The 21,378-nt window shown below is 36.2% G+C and overlaps 1 protein-coding gene across 1 annotated transcript in view; it reads left to right on the top strand.

Annotated features, from left to right (window-relative positions):
- rfc1 (replication factor C (activator 1) 1) overlaps window positions 1–21,378 on the top strand; it is a 55,917-nt gene that overhangs the window by 16,179 nt on the left and 18,360 nt on the right. Inside the window, exons 4-12 of the mRNA XM_039751307.1 lie at window positions 7,247–7,343; window positions 7,655–7,926; window positions 8,064–8,171; window positions 9,344–9,523; window positions 11,650–11,754; window positions 13,059–13,404; window positions 14,336–14,445; window positions 15,147–15,261; window positions 16,319–16,407. Of these exons, the coding sequence (XP_039607241.1) occupies window positions 7,247–7,343; window positions 7,655–7,926; window positions 8,064–8,171; window positions 9,344–9,523; window positions 11,650–11,754; window positions 13,059–13,404; window positions 14,336–14,445; window positions 15,147–15,261; window positions 16,319–16,407 (1,422 nt within the window). The remainder of the gene's footprint in view (window positions 1–7,246; window positions 7,344–7,654; window positions 7,927–8,063; window positions 8,172–9,343; window positions 9,524–11,649; window positions 11,755–13,058; window positions 13,405–14,335; window positions 14,446–15,146; window positions 15,262–16,318; window positions 16,408–21,378) is intronic.

The raw sequence follows: 21,378 nt of genomic DNA, 5'->3' as shown, positions 1-21,378 counted from the left end.
ATTGAGCACTACTGGAGTGGTTGTGGGTAAACTACATTTTAAGGACTGTGTAACACAACAGGTAAGTAGAACTAACAGCAGCTAAAATGTATATGGATCATCTCTCGGTAGTAGATCCCTTTTGAAAGGCTACACGACGGCTGTGGTATAGAAATTACATTTTCTATGTGAACGTTCAAATTTGTGCCTCTGGTAATGTGCCTTACCGGCAATTAAAGAAAATTATTTTTGTGTCCTCTGCAGTGTTAAGAGAGAAAGGCTTTGGTTTGAAATAAAAGGAAAAAAGGTGTAAAGAAAGGAAAGTTGCCTTTTTCTTTTATATAGTATAGAGAGATGTGTCCACTGACGTTATGATCGCCTTTTGGGGACAGTCGCGGTGGGTCTTGTGTAGACTGGTGAGACGTCCCGCCATTAGATAGATAGATAGATAATTGGCTGTGATGGCACTGTCAGTCCTCCACTCCTGTGCGTGTCTTCATAATCCGAGCTGAGGACCTCATAATCGTATACGTGCAAAAGAAAGTGTGAATCGCCTTAATATTATTTTGCCGTGGTGTAGAAAAGGGGTCCCGTGTTTGCACTTGTCTGGGCTATAGCGCAGGGGGAGGATGAAAAAAATTAAAAGTGCTCACTTTGACTTAAGGCAGAAGCGCAGTCAGCGTCTCAAAGGCCGGCACAGCTATGCAGCGCGCTGGCTGCTCGACTTTTGCTGGGCAGGAGACCCCAGTTTTTGTACACACGTTCATGATATCAAAAGTCTCAGCGCTCTTTGGAGGTCATTCATATATATATATATATATATATATATATCAAATCGATTATTCATAAAGCTTGAATTGGTGATCTGTTTTTCTGTGTTAACCTCATATTTTTTCATACTTCTTCTCAAACTAAGGTGGTGCGAGGGTAAAATGAATCGGGATGCGCTGATCAATGTAATCTGTGTACCAGGAAATCATGCATTGACAAAAGCTCCCCTTTGCTTGTAATGCAAAGTGTGATTAAATGCATTATTTTTAGCAGCGTTATGGAGCACATGCATCGAAGCTTCTCAGCTGTGCTTGTGCTAAGAAAAGGAAAGATTTTAAAAATAACGTAACACGAATGTCAATGTAACCTTTTGTAAGTAGTGCCTGGAGGATTCAGTGTGGAGAAACTCTAGAGACAGCGTGTGTATTAACTTGTGGATTTTTCTGTAAGTATTTGGTGGCAGTGTGTGAAGTTGCTTGAAGACGGCGTTAGCATGAGCTCAGCTCAGAGCGAAATGAGGTAAATGGGAGGGAGATGATGGCGTGACTCCCCACCCGCCTTAACTGTCAATCCCCACAAACACAGTCTCTCGAATTTGCATAAGCACACCCCTTCACCTACAATTTTAACTTAGTTACAAAGTGATCAAAACTCTTGTTTATATCCTGCGTCCTCTCATTAAACTTGTATCCCGCATTACCTGTGGGCATGTGAAACGCCAGCGGTAGCCTGTCTATGAACTTAATTTAAAGTTTAGGTTTACACCTTGCTTTCTTTCCAAGGTAACAGCACTCATGAATATGGTAGTATATGTCACTCGCTCGCTTCTTATTGTTTCGCTGCCTTCTCAATTATATAATGCATGTTTTCTTAAGCGCTTTTTGGAGGTCTTCCTGGTTTTCTACGTACTGCGTTGACAGTCAGTTCACGTGATTACGTGGGAGGCGTGATGATGTCACACGAAACTCCGCCCCACGTCTTTCCAGCTCAACTCCATTACAGTTAATGGAGAAAAATACCTTCCAGTTATAACCATTAGGCGTAGAATTTCGAAATGAAACCTGCCCAACTTTTGTAAGTAAGCTGTAAGGAATCAGCCTGCCAAATTTCAGCCTTCTACCTACACGGGAAGTTGGAGAATTAGTGATGAGTGAGTGAGTGAGTGAGGGCTTTGCCTTTTATTAGTATAGATATATAATCTAATATATAAAGCTGAGTCGATGTATGTGTGTATGTATGTTTGTCCCCCATACAAATCTGCACCGGGCGTCTGATAGCCACCAAATTGGGCATGGGGCTCCTTTGTGACCAGGAGAAGGTCATGGGGTATGTTTGGTTCGGAAAAATGTTTGTGGTGAACCGCAGGGCACCTTTTTCACTGACACAACGTTCGGCACACGTCTCCGAACTTAAGATGGCCGCACATTGCAACAGAAGTTCACCGTGGCGCCATCTAGCGGCAGCATTGTTCTCTTTGCGTCACTGTTTACCCGTGTTTCTTTAAATTGCCAAGAGATGGTAGAATTGTCCAAGTATGAAAAAGCCAACCATAGACAAAAAATTACTAAACGGCGTGAAGTAATGGATAAAGATGCCTCATGCATGTGCTGCTTGGGATTGTACAAACCACTGTAAGCTCCAAACCAGACCCCTGGGGATCTTATTTCATACGTGAGGCTGAACAATTGTTTTGATTATATTTCGCCATTAGAAAATCCCTTTTTATAATCTTAGCACTCAAGGTCACCTTACAAAGAAAGCTTGGCTTTAGAGATATATAATATATTATATTATATATATAATATAATATATATATATATATATATATATATATATATATATATATATATATATATATATATATATATATATATATATATATATATATATATATATATATATATATATATATATTACGGGTGCTGGTCATAAAATTAGAATATCATGACAAAGTTGATTTATTTTAGTAATTCTATTCAAAAAGTGAAACTTGTATGTTAGATTCATTCATTACACACAGGCTGATGTATTTCAAATGTTTATTTGTTTTAATTTTGATGATTATAACTGACAACTAATGAAAGTCCCAAATTCAGTATCTCGAAAAATTAGAATATTGTGAAAAGGTTCAATATTGAAGACACCTGGTGCCACACTCTAATCAGCTAATTAACTCAAAACACCTGCAAAAGCCTTTGAATGGTCTCTCAGTCTAGTTCTGTAGGCTACACAATCATGGGGAAGGCTGCTGTTATCTAAAAGACAACCATTGACACCTTCCACAAGGAGGGCAAGACACAAAAGTTCATTGCTAAAGAGGCTGGGTGTTCACAGAGCTCTGTGTCCAAGAACATTAATAGAGAGGCGAAGGGAAGGACAAGATGTGGTAGAAAAAAGTGTATAAGCAATAGGGATAACCGCACCTTGGAGAGGATTGTGAAATAAAACCCATTCAAAACTGTGGGGGAGATTCACAAAGAGCGGACTGCAGCTGGAGTCAGTGCCTTAAGAACCTCCACGCACAGACGTATGCAAGACATGGGTTTCAGCTGTCGCATTCCTTGTGTCAAGCCACTCTTGAACAAGAGACAGCGTCAGAAGCATCTCGCCTGGGCTAAAAACAAAAAGGAGTGGACTGCTGCTGAGCGGTCCAAAGTTATGTTCTCTGATGAAAGTAAATTTTGCATTTCCTTTGGAAATCAAGGTCCCAGAGTCTGGAGGAAGAGAGGAGAGGCACAGAATCCACGTTGCTAGAGGTCCAGTGTAAAGTTTCCACAGTCGGTAATGGTTTAGGGTGCCGTGTCATCTGCTGGTGTTGGTCCATTGTGTGTTCTGAGGTCCAAGGTCAACGCAGCCGTCTACCAGGAATTTTTAGAGTACGAATATTGGCCAGCAAACTCGCCTGACCTTAACCCCATAGACTGATCGACTCCATGCCACGCCGCATTGCTGCAGTAATCCAGGCCAAAGGAGCCCCAACTAAATATTGAGTGCTGTACATGCTCATACTTTTCATGTTCATACCTTTCAGTTGGCCAACATTTCTAAAAATCCTTTTTTTTGCATTGGTCTTAATGGATATCCTAATTTTCCGAGTTACTGAATTTGGGACTTTCGTTAGTTGCCAGCTTTAATCATCAAAATTAAAAGAAAATTTGAAATACATCAGTCTGTGTGTAATGAATGAATCTAATATACAAGTTTCACTTTTTGAATGGAATTACTGAAATAAATTAACTTTGTCATGATATTCTAATTTTATGACCAGCACCTGTATATTATATATTTCTATATTGTGTATGTGTATATACTCTGTGTGTGTGTGTGTGTGTTTGTTTGTATGGAATTAATCATGATTAATCAATCATGATTAATCGCATCTTACATTAAAATAAGTAATCATAAAATAAATACATAAAATATGAAGTAGGCATACACTGAATCACAAAATTAATGTAGAATCAAAACAAAGAAATTTTTACAAATTTAATAGCACAATTTAAACTTAAACAATGACCTGACACCTGACCTTTTAACAAAATGCTACTTGAGCAAGTGCAACCTGAATTTGAATGCCTTCCTAAAGACAAGTTGAAAAGAAGGCAATTAGAAAATGAGGCTAATGTATTAATTTTCAAATTGGCTTGGCATATGAGACACTGAAGTGTCAAAGTACAATTAAACAATCAAAATCACTGTATAGTCTGAAGGCACTGCTAAAGACTGATTTAATTGAATTAAACACCTCTTAAATGGGCATACATTAAAACTTGTGTTAAAATTGTGCAAATGTAGTCCTCAGTTGTTCATCACCATCAATGACTTTATAATTACTCTAAACAAGTGTTTTTCAACTGGTTTCCAATGAGAACTACCCAGATATGCCCTATAAGATCAGGGCAAAGGGACAAGGTAGCTGGGAAAACGCATCCAAAGAGTTCACTAAGTGCTGTGTCTGTGAATGCCATCCTCCAAGCTATATATGTATATATAATTTTTTTTTTCTTCCTGGCATCTCTGATAGTCCTGCCCCTTTGCACAGTGTAGCAAGTGTATAGATTAATGTTTTAGTGGTTTGTAGAATCTCTGTGTGCCTTGGGATTTTTTTAGGTTACAAAAAGAGTGCCACCACAGAAAAATGGTTGGAAAACATTGGTCTACCTACACCTTTGCTCCTGGCATTCTAAAAAGGTTATCTGTAGCAGCTGTCTCACTTAACAACTGACACTGTGCATTACTTGGGTGGTTATGTTGCCTTATTTGCATAAATTGGCAAAGATACAGCATACTGGAATAATGGGTATGAATAATCCTTACGCTTCTGTTTGATAGAATTATGTCATTATATTAAGGCAGTAGGCACTGTGAGCTACCTGGCAGACTGGCAAGTTAAATACAGCAGTGCCAAAAAATTATTTTGGTTTAAGTGCCATACAAAGAAAACTTATATTGCACTTATGTGATATGACATTGATTTGATCTTATTACAGAAACAAAAAAGCATAATGTGTACCTTCAGTACTTTTCTTTAGTTATTGCTCAAGGACTACCATAAACCCCCCATCCTCCCACTCCCCTGCACCTGTGTCGGTATGTATAAATCAAGGAAATGAATACCAGTAACATGCACTGACATGTGACAAGGCATTGTGAAACGTGTAATTTGAAACTTTTAAGTAAAATGTTATTTGACAATTTTTTTAAAGGTACTGGATGTGTATGGAATTCTTTAGATTCACATTTAACTTTTTTTGTATTATTGTTTTGTAATATTAACAAAAAAAATACAAGAAAATGCCGCCTTGACCAAAGCACTGCCTAATGCGATCACCTTCTTACTGGCCCTTGATGCAACAATATTTTTTAACATGTTAAACAGGCCACATTAATTTCAAAATTTTACACGTTAACTTTAATATATATATAAATAAATTTTTTGAAGGTTGCACATTATACTTGTTCTGAAAACCCCCAGTATTTAAAACCAGTATACTACCAGCATTTTGGTATCTTTGGTACTTGAAGGAAACGATATTTTTCCACCCATTCAAGGCCCAATTCCCTATCTGGGGTAAAACTGACTTGTTCAAGGCTCCACAGGGGAAAAATACCCTTGGATGCGCTGTAGACTTCACAGTAGAATACCCAGCTGTGAGAATCTGGGTTGGCGCCACACTCCATGGTTACTTCCAGTAGCCATCCGAGCGCAGAACCATTGATAACGTTCCCTAGGATGAGGCGGGCAAATGAGGACACACACAGTCACCAAAGGGGTTGCTGCAAAGTGTTTCAGTGTTTATTCCATAAAGAAAGCAGTCTCCAAAAGTGCAGTGCTTCACTTATCTATACTAATAAAAGGCAAAGCCCTGACTGACTGACTCTCACTCACTCACTGACTCACTCATCACTAATTCTCTAACTTCCCGTGTAGGTAGAAGGCTGAAATTTGGCAGGCTCATTCCTTACAGCTTACTTACAAAAGTTGGGCAGGTTTCATTTTGAAATTCTACATGTAATGGTTATAACTGGAACGTATTTTCTTCCATATACTGTAATATACTGCAGCTTGGTAGCCATGGGAGGCGGAGTTTCGTATTAAAGCATTTAACCAATCACATTTCAGCCATCATTTGTTGCCAGGCAGAGAGGCATTCACAATCCGTTGTGCAGGCACTCTAACACACAATAAATGTCGATTAACCTGTTGCTTCAACCAATCAGATTTTGAGTTGGTGTCAGTAGGGCCCTCTAGCAGGCGAACGGCAACATCACCATATGTGCGTGTGTGTGTGTATGTATGTATGTGTATATATATATATATATATATGACAGCAACACTCATAACAGTGACTAAACAATTACATTGACAATCATGTTACGTTATTTTCAAAATGTTTCCTTATCTTTTTCATTACTTCTCCTGGTATTTTGCTAGTAGTTAATAAATCATTAATAAAATAATGTGCAAGATGGAGGTTAATATCAATGAATAATCCAATAAAAACAAGGTTAAAATCCAAGGCAGTCCCTTCCTTAAAAACACAAGACCCAATGCCCCTTCCTAAAATCTGGCGTCTCCTAAGCTTATCCCATTAGGATCTTGCAGGATGCCAACTTGCCAACAGGTTTAGTCATCCCTTTTTTCTAGGTTCGAGTTCCCAGCTGCCAGGTCCTTGGCATCTGTAAGACACCCCCTGAACCCCACACACGTCTCTCTTTGCCTGGGAGATGTATGGCGGGGCCACTCATACTCCCCCTGCATAGCCCAATAGGAACACCCTTAACTGCAGCCCCACACTCAATTGCAAGCCTGCTGCTTACTTCCCTTAGGCATACGGTACTTCTTCTGAAGAAGGGGCCTGAGCTGCCTCGAAAGCTTGGATATTGTAATGTTTTTAGTAAGCCAATAAAAATTGTCATTTTGTTTGATTTCTCATTGTTCTGTTATTTACATATATTGTTAATCATATTAGTAACTGTTACGTGTCATCTTCAGGTTAAGAGGAACTTAGATGATGAAAAGACATCTGTATCATCATCATCAACTGGGAAAAGTCCAGATAAACCAGACAAAAAAAATGAAAAATTGTCAGGTAAAAATCCTGGGTTTGTTTTATTTGAATGCATATTTCTGCTAAACAATAGTCACTTTCATGAAAGGTGGAAGTTTTATAATTGATTTTGTTTAATATTTTTGAACTGAATAACTGATTTTAATGCATTAATAATATGCATTATTAGTGATGTTTGGTGCAAATACTGGAGCTGAACGTTTTGTAGAATTTTTTTTTTTTTGGCACAGAGATTGTGTTGAAGAATGATTTTTTTGTTGTCAAAATCATTTGAATGGCCAGTTTCTAATTAAATTATTTTTTAACGTGCTGTATTTTTCTGCCTTTGATAGCTCAAAAATTAAATTTGGAGCATAGTGCGAGAGAACAGAATAAAACAACTACAGACTCACAGTCCACCATAAAGGAGAAATCTCCCAAAAAGCCCTCGCCTGTAAAAGCCAGTGCTAAGTTAGCCCAAATGAAAAGGAAAGAAGAGGCTTCAATCCAGACAGCAAGTATGGATGGAGCTGAATCTACTTCATTTAAATCAAGTTCAGCTTCTCTGAAGGAGGAGAAAAGCAGTTGTAAAACGACTGAGAAAATTTCTCCAAAGAAATCACAGGTAAAAAAGAATTTAAACAATGTAGTTCTAGCATTAAAAATGGAAGCATTGATACACATGTTCATAAAATATATTTTTAATTGAGGCATATTTATTTCTAAAGATTTATGTAACGTGTTTAAACTGTTTATTTATAGTCAAAAAGCCCAGAAGAATCTGCCAGTAAACGACAAAACTACCAGGCATATCGCAACTACCTTAACAGGGAAGGCCCAAGAGCACTAGGATCTAAAGAAATCCCCCAGGTAAGAAATACATTGAATATTTACAGACCTAGTATGAGAATATTGCAGACACACTATGTCCACCTTATTTCTTTAAAATTACCACTTCTAGTATTCTCCTGTACATTACATGAAAAAGGAGCCAATAGTTATTAATGGATGAGTTTGCATCATGTGCTGGTTTCACATTAACCTTATGTTAAAAACAAACTGAAGTTTAAATGTCAATTTAGTTATACTGTAGCTAAAAAAAACAACAATAGTACATACAAAATAAAATTATTCTAAAAGTATAGATTGAATATTTAACTCCTTTCTATTTTTATTTTCTAATGCTAAGCTGGTTTATCCATGTTTTTATGATGTCTTAAATTTTACACCCTCTGTGGCATGTTTCATAGTATGCTGTGTGGCGGATGGCCGGAACCCTTACCCGGCTGGGATGCCCAGAGCATGGAAGGACCAGAGGAGAGTGTTTCTCCCCCGGACTGACAGAGGGCAGCCCCCTTGGCTTACCCTTGGGGTAATAGGTCATGAGCATTGAAAGCTCAACCCTTTTGAGCCTGTGGCCCCCTCTAGAGGGTGCATGAACATTTATAGGGCCCTATTTCGCAGCACTTCCGCTTCACCTAGAAGTGCGGCAGGAAGAAGCTCGTTGTGCACCTGAAGTCCTTCTGGGTGCCCTATAAAAAGGGGCCAGTTACCACCGCTCGATGGGTGGAAAAGGATAAAGCCTTTGGAGGAATGGAGGTGAATGGACTGGCAGCAGAGAAGAGAAGAATTGTGTTGTGTGTTGGTGATTTGCGCACAGTGTACTTTGTAAATACACCGGATATTGTGTTGAACCTGTGTCCTGCCTGTGTGTACCTGGGATGCCAATATGAAAGCCAGAAAAAAACTAAATTTATGAGCAATTCTGAATGTGTGCTGTGCTGTTTGATAAAATATGAAAAATATATACTAAAAATGTTAATTTTATTAGTAATTAAAACGTCATCCAGTATCAAGTAAGTTTTTTCTTATGTTTTAATACTCAATTTGCAGTTTACAATACTCATTGTTATGTTTAGGAATTTAAGTGACATATAGTAAATGAACATATTCAGTGCTGATAGCAGTATGTTTTTTTTTTTTATAGGTATGTTATAAAGTAAAGGTAATTGCTAAAGTATCAATAATTGTTTTCCTTTTAGGGTGCAGATAATTGTTTAGAGGGTTTGACATTTGTGATCACTGGAGTTCTTGAATCATTGGAGCGCGATGAAGCCAAATCACTGATAGAGCGCTATGGTGGCAAAGTGACTGGAAATATCAGTAAGAAAACAAACTATATGGTGCAGGGCAGAGATGGTGGAGCCTCCAAAACTGAAAAGGTAAACTGTTTTTTTTTTAGCTTGTTCTTTTATAAAATCTTTCATTTTGTGTTATGGAATCAGGATACCTTTTTTCAGTGTGAAAAAAATGACAAATGCACTCTTTCTGCTGTGTGTTTTTATGTAGCTATTTATACCTGTGTGTAGGACTGTGTGTACTAAAAACTCAGTAATGCCAGTTGCATTGGAAGCTTAAAATTTGCATTCAGCATATGTGTACCTACAGATGCCCTTTGGTGACTTTGTAATTAGTTTGAGATCACAAATTCAGATAATTTAATCTGCATAGTATAAATAAATCAGAGGGAAACTTTCATAGATTTGAAGCAAAAGAGCTGGTATGCTATCTTGTTTGCCTTTTTCTGTAGTTCAGCGTAGTTCAGTTAAAAAAAAAAAAAAAGTTTTTATCATAAGTGGTGGCAAAGGGAAACATTCAGAATAAATTGACAAATCCAAATGCAGCAATGTTATCATTTTAAGATGTATTTATTCAGAGGGGCTACCAGAAGCATGCAAAGGAGGTGTCCATACCTGTGTGCTAGAACTCTTTAACATTATATGTAAAGATATGTTTGCATAAATGCACTGTTAAGCCTGTAAAACAGATACACTGTAAAAAATGCATATGCAAAAACAAGAAAAAAATACAAAAGCTAGAAAGTGAAGTTTTTTGTTTTTTTTAAGCAAAGAAATCTCCCAGTAGGGTAAAGCAAAATGTACTTGTCAGGATTTCCTAAGCTAAATAATTTTAAAGTACAGATTTCTTCATAAATCTTACCATAAGAAAATAAAAGATTTAATGGCTTCATTTAAAACAATTTTCACTTGCTTAGTTTTCTTTTTTTACAGTGAATTCTGATAATACGATTGACTTTGAAAAGACAAATACAGATAAGACTCACAGAAGACAACATATGCACATTTTTGACAGCTACTTAAAATTATTGCATTGGCTTCTGTTCTTTACAAAACCAATACATGTTAAATTTCTTACATGAAGCTACTTTCTTGACATGCTTTAAAAAGGAAAGCACTGATTTAACAAAATGCATTTTTTGAATTACCATTTTCCATATGGAGCTTTTCCAGATGGCTATAGGTATGAATAAACAAACAGTCCTATAATGAAAAAATGTGTGTCACAGTTTTGGTCTATGTCTCATGAAATATCACTAACTAAAGTAAATAAAAGTAAACTTTTATCCTAAAGTGTGCACATCAGTGGATAGTGCTGGTAGATGAAGTTGAAATGTCTATTGTTTTAATATGTAACTTCATATTATTTTAAAAGCACCACGTGTGGTTACAATGTCTGTCTGTTAGCCTCCCGGCATGAAACAATTTGGTTCCTAATTGACCAGTTCTTTTTAAATATGGCACATTTAATTTAAGGACATTTTTTGGGACACTTTAATTTTCATTGAGATATCTCAAACAGAGTGTGATGTAGACATTTTAGAAATTTTTCAAGCTTGTCTTACCTTAAATCAGATTACATATTCTGTGAGACTTCAATTACAGATTAGTGAACTATCTCATATTTACATTTTGAGAGGTCACTTCATATTGTATATTTTGTATATTTTTCTCTTTTTACTCATCCTACAGCTGCTCATGCAGCAAAATGGGTCCCCAGTACAAATGTGTAAAATGTAGGGAGAAACGTACATACCACCCACAATACTGGTAAATCAGTTCATATGCCATGCTGTGTGAGGTTAGCCATAAAAGTAAAACAACAAAGTAAATGCCACTTATCTAGAAATGAATGTAAGAGGAAGCTAATTTTGTAAACATTGCTTTCTAAATGTAAAGTGAACTATTATATACTCTGTTTTTATTGTACGTTGCATTAAAACAACATCACAGATCAATAATCAATCAGTAATAGGGTTTATATTTTAACATATTTCAAATGGATAGCCGTAAACATGTAATTGTTGGCAGCTTAATGTATTTTTACCAACATGAAGAAAATACAAGAATAAAGAAAGGAACACTTTTATCTTTTGTATTAACTGAATTTCTGATATTGTTTTCCACTTCAAGGTAGCTATACTATTTAAAATATATAAGACATATTATTGTTTTACATACAAATTGTTTTAAATGATATGTATTTACAGGCAGAAAGTTTAGGTACAAGAATTCTTGATGAAGATGGTCTTCTCAATCTGATTCGCACATTACCTGGCAAAAAATCAAAATATGAAATAGCAGCAGAATCCGAGGTGAGTTGGGAAGCTATTCATTTTAAGGCATTGGTTTGTGGAGGTAAAAAATATTTATTTGAAGAAAATTTGAAAACTCCATTATTTTTACTGGGTTGAAATATTTGTAATTGTAGTCATTGAAATTACTGAAAGGTAAGAATGCAGTTTTTGATAATAATTATGTTCAGGTTACTAGTAATTGAAATTGTGCTTTACTCACTCAAAATATTAAACAATATAGAAAACACTTTAAGGCATAGGTTATGTTTTGTGCAGATGCATAACATGATAATTTTGTATTTCAAGCCCTCCCTTGATTGTTTGATATTTAATTTAAGAAAGTCATTTAGATATCTAGACCATCAGAGATTTGTATATCGACACTGCACTTGCACCTTTAGATAAACTCTGTTGTAAATATGAAATTCCCTTAACACAATTATTTCTCTGACTAGAAGTCAAGCTTTGAAAATGAATCTTTTAAGGCACTAATTCACTAATTCTCCATCAGTGTCCACACTTGAAGAAACAGTGGGTATAGAAAGGAACCTCCCCCTTTGAAAATATTCACATTTTGTTCCTTTATAGCCTAAAATAAAAATACACACACAAATATTTTTTCAGCTTTATTTATTCAATACAATCTGTAACATTCAAGTCAGATTTAATAGCATGGTCATATATTTTATAAATTAACAGCATTCTGGGTGACAATATCGGCTTATCTATCAAATGTTGTGGGATATACAGCCCTCTTACAGTACTTTTTAAAGTAATTATCAGATGAGATTATCTATTAATAAACTTGCTATGATTTCTTACACTATACTGTTTGCATGTTAACTAACCTCGTTCATTTGGAAGAATCTTAGTGGATCCTCCAAAACTCAATGGGAAAGCACTGTATTATCTATTACACTGTATTGCTTAGACAAAAAATGTAGTTTTTTGTGTGGATTTGTGCCAAGCTTTTTTAGAATATGCGAAGAAGTCATATACTGTATGTTATTCAGAAATAAATCTGCTAGGTTTATTCTGCCATTGTTTTTATTTAAATTCTTATTGCTTATTTACCGGTATTAGTTAGTATGGTAAAGCAACACATATTCCAGTAAGATATCCAAAGTCTCTGCTTATACCAGAATGTTAATTTGGTGTAATAAAATGTGTTTTTACCTCAGTAAATTATTAAAGGGTAAAACAGATATTCATTTTTAATGGTCAGAGCAAACCTAAGGAAGGAACCTTTATTCCTCATTCTTTGCCATTACCTTATTGTACTTGCATGTAGTCATAATGATCTTTTTTCTTTGTAAAAACAGATCAAGAAATGTAAACAAAAAACACCTGAAAAGCATGTGAAAACCACACCTGTAAAATCATCTGGAAAGAAAAAAAGAACAACCCCTCTGAAAAATGAGTCAGAAAAAGGAAAGTGTTCCTCTCCTAAAGTAAAGAAAAGCCTGTCATTCAAGCAGGAAAAATCTGATCTACCCTGTGACACCCCGACTGTAAGGGATGGAGAGAGCCTTCTGTGGGTGGACAAGTACAAACCTACATCGCTCAAGTCAGTCATAGGTCAGCAGGGGGAGCAAAGCTGTGCTCAGAAATTGTTCCGCTGGCTTCGTAGTTGGCATCAGAAAAACAGTGGTGAGAAAAAGCCGACAGGTAAGTACAGATTTGAAGAGACAGAACGGCATAATGTTAATCTTCTTCACACCTCATGGCAGAATTTATGTAAAAAGGTCTGAAAAATCTAAGTAAATTTGACATTTATCATTATAGTGAATTTCTAAAAAAATTCTGAAAACACTAGCACTAATTTTAAAGCCATTTGTTCTAATCTAAAGTATTTCATGAAAACCTCCACATAAGAGCCGATAATGTCCTTCAGCTTGGGATTGGTTTTTAAGACTCTCTTGACACTGTGCTTTCCATCTTCATATCACCTAAAGAGTGGCTAGCCTCTCTTGGAGAAAGGAGTAATATTTTCTTTGAAGTCACGGGGAACCTTAGTTAGATTTCTGTAGATCAGTACGCCTCTCTCGTGTTCAATAACATCAGTTTTTAGAATCCCACCATTGTTTTTTAGATTGTGTTTTTAGAGAGTGCAAAAGCAGAATCAATAAAGAATGGGCCAAGTTAATGTTAAGATATATTGAACTCAAATCTGATTTTTTTAATAAGATGCTTTGATTCAGACATATCGTAAAATCAGTTCCTGTCTTTTTAATTTATATCTTTTAAATAGCATTTCCCATTAATTGTACACCTTGTATATAGCTGGTTGTTTTCCAGACAGAATCTGTGTGATTGAGAACTGGTTAAATAACTTCTTTGTATCGGATTATTTCTTAGTTAAATTTTGATGACCTTAAAGTACATTTCCTCCAACTGGAGTTAATAGGTGTTCCACTGTTTTTTAAATGGTAGTCTAAAAGTGGAGTAGACCTGCTATCTTTATATACTTCATTGTAGTGACTTTAGTGCTGCATAGTATCCTCCCTTCATTATCCTGTCTGCACTTAGAATGCTTACTTCCTTTTACCTTTTCTTATTTTTTTTATTACTATTCATTATGTTTTTTCCTTTAAAACAGCTAAATTTGGCAAATTTGGCGGAAAAGACGATGGTTCATCTTTTAAAGCAGCTTTACTCTCAGGACCTCCTGGCATAGGCAAGACAACTACTGCTGTTCTTGTATGTGAGGTGAGTTCTAGGCAAGAGATGTGTGCAAGGTACAAATATTTTAACAACTAGTATTTATGTAACTTAAAACCTAGTATTTAAAAATAAATCATTACTTTTAATAAACCTTATTAAGCCTGAGGTTAAGTGCATTCTCTGTCTGAAGCAGCTAGAGAAAGGAATTATTAAACATTGCCTTTAAACCATCATCAAGTTTTTGATTTTAAACTTGCATCTTTTATTGAACCTTTTCCAGTAAGGTGGGCTTTTTGGGTTTGTGAGTTCATTGGCTTTAGAGGTTTGCTTTGTATTCAGTCAGGTACTAAGCCAAATTTAAAAACATGTCTTTTTAGCAGTATGCTGTTAATTTTCGGCATGATGAAAAACATCATTATAATAGCTAATAATTCCTTTCAAATCTTCTAGTAATAAAGCTTTAAGGATAGTAATTGTTAATTAAAAAAGTGAAAGGCAAAAGTAGATGGAGACTGGTTTAAAGCTTACATATAATTCACTCTTACACCACCACCCAGGAGCCTATTTTGTATTGAATGGCAACCTTTTTCAAGTGTGATTTCTTTTTTTTTTTTTTTGTCGCTCATGTCCACTGTTTGGAAGTGTTTGTTATATATATTTTTATTATTGCATTAGCTACTTATAAAATGGTATAAATCTTGATTTTCTCCTCCCTGAATAAACTTACCTAAATTTCTTTGGTTTAGGAGCTGGGCTACAGTTATGTAGAATTAAATGCTAGCTGTACTCGAAGTAAGAACAGTCTGAAGGAGGTGATTGCAGAGTCTCTCAACAACACAAGCATCAAATCTTTCTCTACGGGTAATTGGTGGTTTTTTATGTATACACACATTTCTTTGCTTTTTAGTAGGATTCTAGCTTCTTTCATAATTTATTTCAGCTGTTTTCTCATGAGATGAGTTTTTCTATTTTGATGAGGATCAGCCTAACTTGGAGCAAAATAATTTAAATACAGTCTTTATACTGTATAGACTTATTGAAATGTCAAAGCGCAAGGTTTGAATAAGCACAGGAAGCATACAAGTAAATGAATACATAGAGACAAAACCCTTTTGCCTCTTTGGTGCTTCAGTTTGCAAGTACAGAAGTCCCTGTCTACTTAGTGGGATGGCTGATCCATTTGCATACTGTGCAGAATACTGTGCCACCATCCCCAGATAACTTACTTGCTCTCCTTTCAAAATCTTCAACTTTCTGCCCCTTTCTGTGTCTTCTCTCCCCTCCCCCAAAACCCTCACCCAACCTGATCCCACCTTCTCTTGCCTCATTATCTCCTTTGACCCAACACACCTTCTGACTTCAACATCATTGAGCCACTAGCAATTCAACGTCATTGAGCCCTTAAACTGAGCTGCAGTATGTTTTTAAAAAGCCTTAGAGTTCTGCCCATACCTATCGCAAGTCATAGGATGTAGCACTGCTCAGGTTGAACAGCAGCTAGTGCGAATTGTTCTTTAAGTCCTATCTGGTCTCTGTGTCCAATTTTTGTGCAGAGGCCTAGGCATACCAAACTACTGTGTTGCCTGTCTCTTGGCATCAAGAGGAAGTGTTGAATTTTTGTATCCAGGCTACAGCCTTCACTTTTTTGAGCAGGTACCTCAAGCCTGTTTCACTGTTAAGGCACCAAGTACACTGTTGTGTCCTATTGTCTGTGTTCCCGCACTACCTTCAATGCAGATCTTACCATTAACAACACTGTACCAAGCCTCTTTCTTTCTGGCTCTGTCTTGTCAGTCTGGTACCCTGTCATACTAGCCTGACAGAAAACACATTTTCAAGTTATATGGAGTAAAAAGAAATTAAATATGTACACCGGAGAGTTTAAACAGTTCATATAAATGTGAACTTGTTATTACAGGGAAGTCTCAAACAGTTAGCAGTATGCATGTACTAATCATGGATGAAGTGGATGGAATGGCAGGAAATGAAGACAGAGGTGGAATCCAGGTAACAATCCAGTGCCTTAGTAGAAAAAAATAATTGTTATTTATCCTTATTCATCCTAATTTGTGTTTAATTTTGCAACAACTTAACCAAGAACAAGGTTGGAATTCCTACTGCTTTAGTTGTATTATATTGGTGTTGGTGTGAATATAACATGCATTCTGAAGTGCACACCCTATTTTATAACGTGTATTGAATGTATGTGTGCTCTGTTACATGTCAGAATTAAAATAAGACAACACTAATTAACATAGAATAAGAGTAAGGTCCGATGGCCAAGGAGGACAGAAAAAAACAGAAGGCTGAGGAGAAAAAAATAAAATCTGCAGGGGTTCCAGACCACAAGACCGCCCAGCAATCTCTGGGCATTCTACCTAACATAAATGAAATAGTCCTCTTTGTATGTGGGTTCTCATGGAAGGACTTGATGATGATGATGGTCATGTAGACTTCTGGCTTTTAATCCATCAATGTAGGTACATCATGGTGCTTTGATTAAGTGGTGGTGGCACAGGTTGCCACCACAGAAAACCGGGAAAAGAAACAGAAGAGATAGTAGGGGTTAGTATAGATTTTAGAGCCACCATGAATAGTTATGATAATAAATTGAATATACAGGCACCAGGATTAAATTAAAATGAAGTTATGAAAAGGCCATGTTAAAGTAATGTGTTTTCAGCAGTTTTTTAAAGTGCTCCACTGTATTAGCCTGGTGAATTCCTATTGGCAGGATATTCCAGATTTTAGGTGCATAACAGCCGAAGGCTGCCTCACCACTTCTTTCAAGGTTAGCTCTTGGAATTATAAGTAGACACTCATTTGAAGATCTAAGGTTATGATTTGGAATATAAGGTGTCAGACATTCCGATATATAAGATGGAGAGAGATTATTTAAGGCTGAAAATACTTGATCTTGTGTTTCATTAAATAATGCCAGTCCTATCAATCAGTATTAGGATAGGGAACAATCATACCCTCTCACAAGTCTTCACAATGAAAAAATATTTACACCACAATTTCTTCATTATGTAAAAATGTGCATACAGACTCCTGAAATGCAGTCTCCGTCAGCTTGCATTGTAAACATACTTACTATTTTGTTTGTAAGTACAGTCACCCTTAACATTAGGTAGGGATGGAAGATCCCCACAAATGTAAATAATTATGAATAATACTTGTAGTGTCGCTTTTAGGCCTCTTTTCAAACTTTCGTTGTGTTGGAGTGGTACTAAAGTTTTGACTTTGGCATCAATACAAGCTTTTGGACCTCAATACCAATGTATCAAAGCCAACCCTGTCTAATTCCTCTCTTCCTGGTGCACCATGCAGTGGCACTGCGCTATACACCGCTTCCCTCTTAACAGCCATGAAGTCCTAATCACATCAGAGGAATAACTACAGAACTCCCACTATTATACTCCGGCATACATGGAGTGCCACACAACTGTGCACCGTGTCATTGTACCACACTTCCCTGTTGATTGCTGTGATGTCCTGAACACGTCAAAGCAGTGAATTGTTCCCTGTGAAATCCCAGTTGTGTTGAAGTGATATTAATTCGGGATGGAATCCACAGAAAAGCTTTGATGAATTACTATATAAAAATAATAGGTTATTACACTTACAAGTTTACCTTGGATAATGCAGAGCCTTGGTAGATTGAGTTCGGGTAATCGGGGTTCTACTGTAGTCTGTCATAAACGGAATAGGATTCAGGGAACTGATCCATCAGTATCTAGTGATCATGCTATATATTTCACAGTGTTTTTGAAGAACACATCTCAAAACTACAACGGCTAAATGTAATTTTTAGGGCAGATTTTGAGCAGATGTGACAATGTCTAGGTAACAAATTGGGAAAAATTGGGAAAGTCACAGTGTACTGGGGAAATTTCTAAAAACTGAAAAATTGCAAATGTTATACCATTCTATGAAAAGGGTGATCAGGCAGATCCAAGTAACCAGAGACCAGTTAGCTTAACACACATCATGGATAAATTTATGGAAGAAATTACTACGGAATAGCCTGAGCATCACATGACAAAAACAGCAGTTGTGTTTTTATAAATATGCTGGAATTCTAAAAGGAAGCAAAAGATGCATATGATCGGACAGGTGCATATGATTCTATATATCTTAATTTTTAGAAGGCAAATTTAATACAATACAGTTTATTTTTGTTTAGTCCAAAATCACACAATAAGTGCCGCAATGGGCTTTAACAGGCCCTGCCTTTTGGCAGCCCCCCCCAGCCTTGACTCTCTAAGAAGACAAGGAAAAACTCCCAAAATAAAGCCTTGTAGGGAAAAAAAATGGAAGAAACCTTGGGAAAGGCAGTTCAAAGAGAGACCTCTTTCCAGGTAAGTTGGGCATGCAGTTGGTGTCAAAAAAAGGGGTAAACGCAATGCAACATTCAGAGCAGAACACAAGTAATTCTTAATAAAATATAACAGTGCAGTAAAAATTTTACAAGTACAAAGCAGAATTCAACAGTAGATATTACATAATAGGATATGTTTTGTTTAAAATCCTGGAGACCTCGGCCATCAAGCTTCCTCCCCCTATTGGTCAGTCCACAGCTGAGTCAGCGCTGGGCTAGCCAATCCGATGAAAGGATGCCTCTACCTGATAAGATCCAACATGAAAGGTTCTTCATCAAAGTAAAAGAAGTTGGCATTCAGCACCGTAGTGTTGTAGATGAGTGGCTAAAACGCAGGAAAAAATGGCTATGGTTTTTGAACTGTATCAGAATTAGGTGATGTTAAGGGTGGTGTTCCTCAGGGTTCAGTGCTAGGGCTGTTGTCTTTTTTAATATAGAAATGATATGGATAGTAATATAAATACCAAGCTGGTTCAGTTTGCAAATGATACTAAATTAAGTGTATGGACAGGGAATGTAGAAACAGCTAAATTATTACAAAGGGACCTGGACAGCATACAGGGTTGTGCATGTTTGTGGCAGATGATATTAATAAGTAAATGTAAGGCAGTATAAATGTTAGATTTGAAAACTTGAATAGAAGGACCTAACAGTCCTAGTGGATTTGTTACTATCTACATCCAGACAGTGTATAGAAGTGATCGTTAAGTCTAAATGGGTATTACTGTATATCGCAAGTCAAATTATATAATACACTAGTGAGGCCTCACCTGGAGTATTTTGGATTGTTTTTGTCTCCATATAATAAAAAGGACAGTACTCCAGAAAGTCCAGAGAAGAGCAACTTATTGAAGGAGCTGAACTTTCTTAATTTAAGAAAAGGAGATTAAGAGCTGAATTGATCAAGGTGTTCAACATTATGAAAGGAATTAGCTAGCTGTTACTTTAAAGAAAATTCTACAAGCAGCTCTGGGACACAGTTGGAAACTAGTCAAGGGCAGATATCACACACATGTTTGAAAGTTTTTCTTTACACAAACAACCATGAACTTATGGAATAAATTTCCAAAGTCTTGTGACAGAGTATAGAACTTTTGGGAACTTCAGATCTTGACTTGCTATTATTTTGGACAATCTAGGTAAATAGGATGGGTAAGCTTGTTGAGCTGTATGGCTTGTTCTCATCACAGTTGTTTTAATGATCTGCCTACAGATATACTATTCAGGATATGTTTATACACATACTGTCTATCTGCAATCCTTCTTTCTATGTTCTGCACCAGAACTGTGAATTTGCACTTTGAACTGTGCAGTGGTTCTGCACATGGCGAAAAAGTTACTATATAATAATGATATGAATTTCACTGGTTTCATTACAGAATTTGCAAATTTAAAACCTTAACTTTCACTGCAAATTAAACTTCTTGCAAATCTTTTTGCTCTTTACTATAGAATATCCCATTTAATGATGGTGGAGCATAGTTAAAAAATCTTCTGTGAATACTTCAATTAATAATGCATATTTGTGCTTTTGTGGTGTGTACTAGAGAGTATAGTTTTATTTTGGAACTAGTTTTAAAAGGAATTTGGGGTGCTATTCTTCAGCAGGTAGGTGGACCCAAATGGGGACCCGGGATATTCCTTGGATCAATGATGGTGAAGCTGTTGGGGAAGACATGAACAGATATGCGAGTGCAAAGTAACAATTCTTTCCTCATGAAGCTGTGTGCATAATTTTGGTGTCCTTGAATGTATATTGTTAAGCCGATCATCTTATTACCATAAACATATCAAAATCTAAATGATACTTTTAAACATGAAGATAGTTGTTGTTAATTTTAAATGAAACCATTATAAATGTAAGTAATATTTTTGCTTCTCCAAAGTAAAATGTTTTCAACACTTGTTATAAAACAATAGGATTATTGTTAATATTGCTAAAATTGGGTTCTTAACTCAAGTGGCAATATTGCAATTTATATATTGTATATTTTTATTATGCAGAGTTTAAAAGAATATTGTTATGTAAAAAGAAGTTGCCATTAAATTAACATTCAAAGCTCAGATATTAAAAATATCATTGAGGTGTATGATAGTAATTTGAATATTTTTTTTATGTTGATGACAAGCACAATTAGTTTGCTATTCAAAATAATACGGGAGATCATTTTTTTCTTCAGATGTCTTTTGCCCTTTATATTTAACTTGCAAAATACCCGCGCTTCGCAGTGGCGAAGTACTGCCTTAAAAATTTTATTAACAAGAAAATTAAACCTTTTTAAATTGAGGGAAAATATACCAATAATTATTTGTTAAGGATCTCTTTGTATACCACATTGTGAGTTCGGCCCTCCGGTTGTAATATGACCAAGCTGTGCGCTGAGCTTACTCTTGAGCATGCAACGTACAGTTGGCCATGTGAACAGTAATCTTGTTTCAAATCTCATAGCTTGGATTGCTGCTGTCCTAATCGGTTTGAGTTTCATGGTTTGTTTCGATTACGGCAGTATTTGTAGGATTTGTGTTGAAGAGACATTTGGCATCTGTCAAGCGTTGTAAGTATACAACCGGTTTCATCGATAACTTCACATCCA

The sequence above is a fragment of the Polypterus senegalus genome, chromosome 4 (genome assembly GCF_016835505.1).
Source record: "Polypterus senegalus isolate Bchr_013 chromosome 4, ASM1683550v1, whole genome shotgun sequence".
Taxonomy (NCBI): domain Eukaryota; kingdom Metazoa; phylum Chordata; class Cladistia; order Polypteriformes; family Polypteridae; genus Polypterus; species Polypterus senegalus.
Note: the sequence above shows the minus strand (reverse complement) of the source record. Positions and strands in the feature narration are given on the sequence as shown.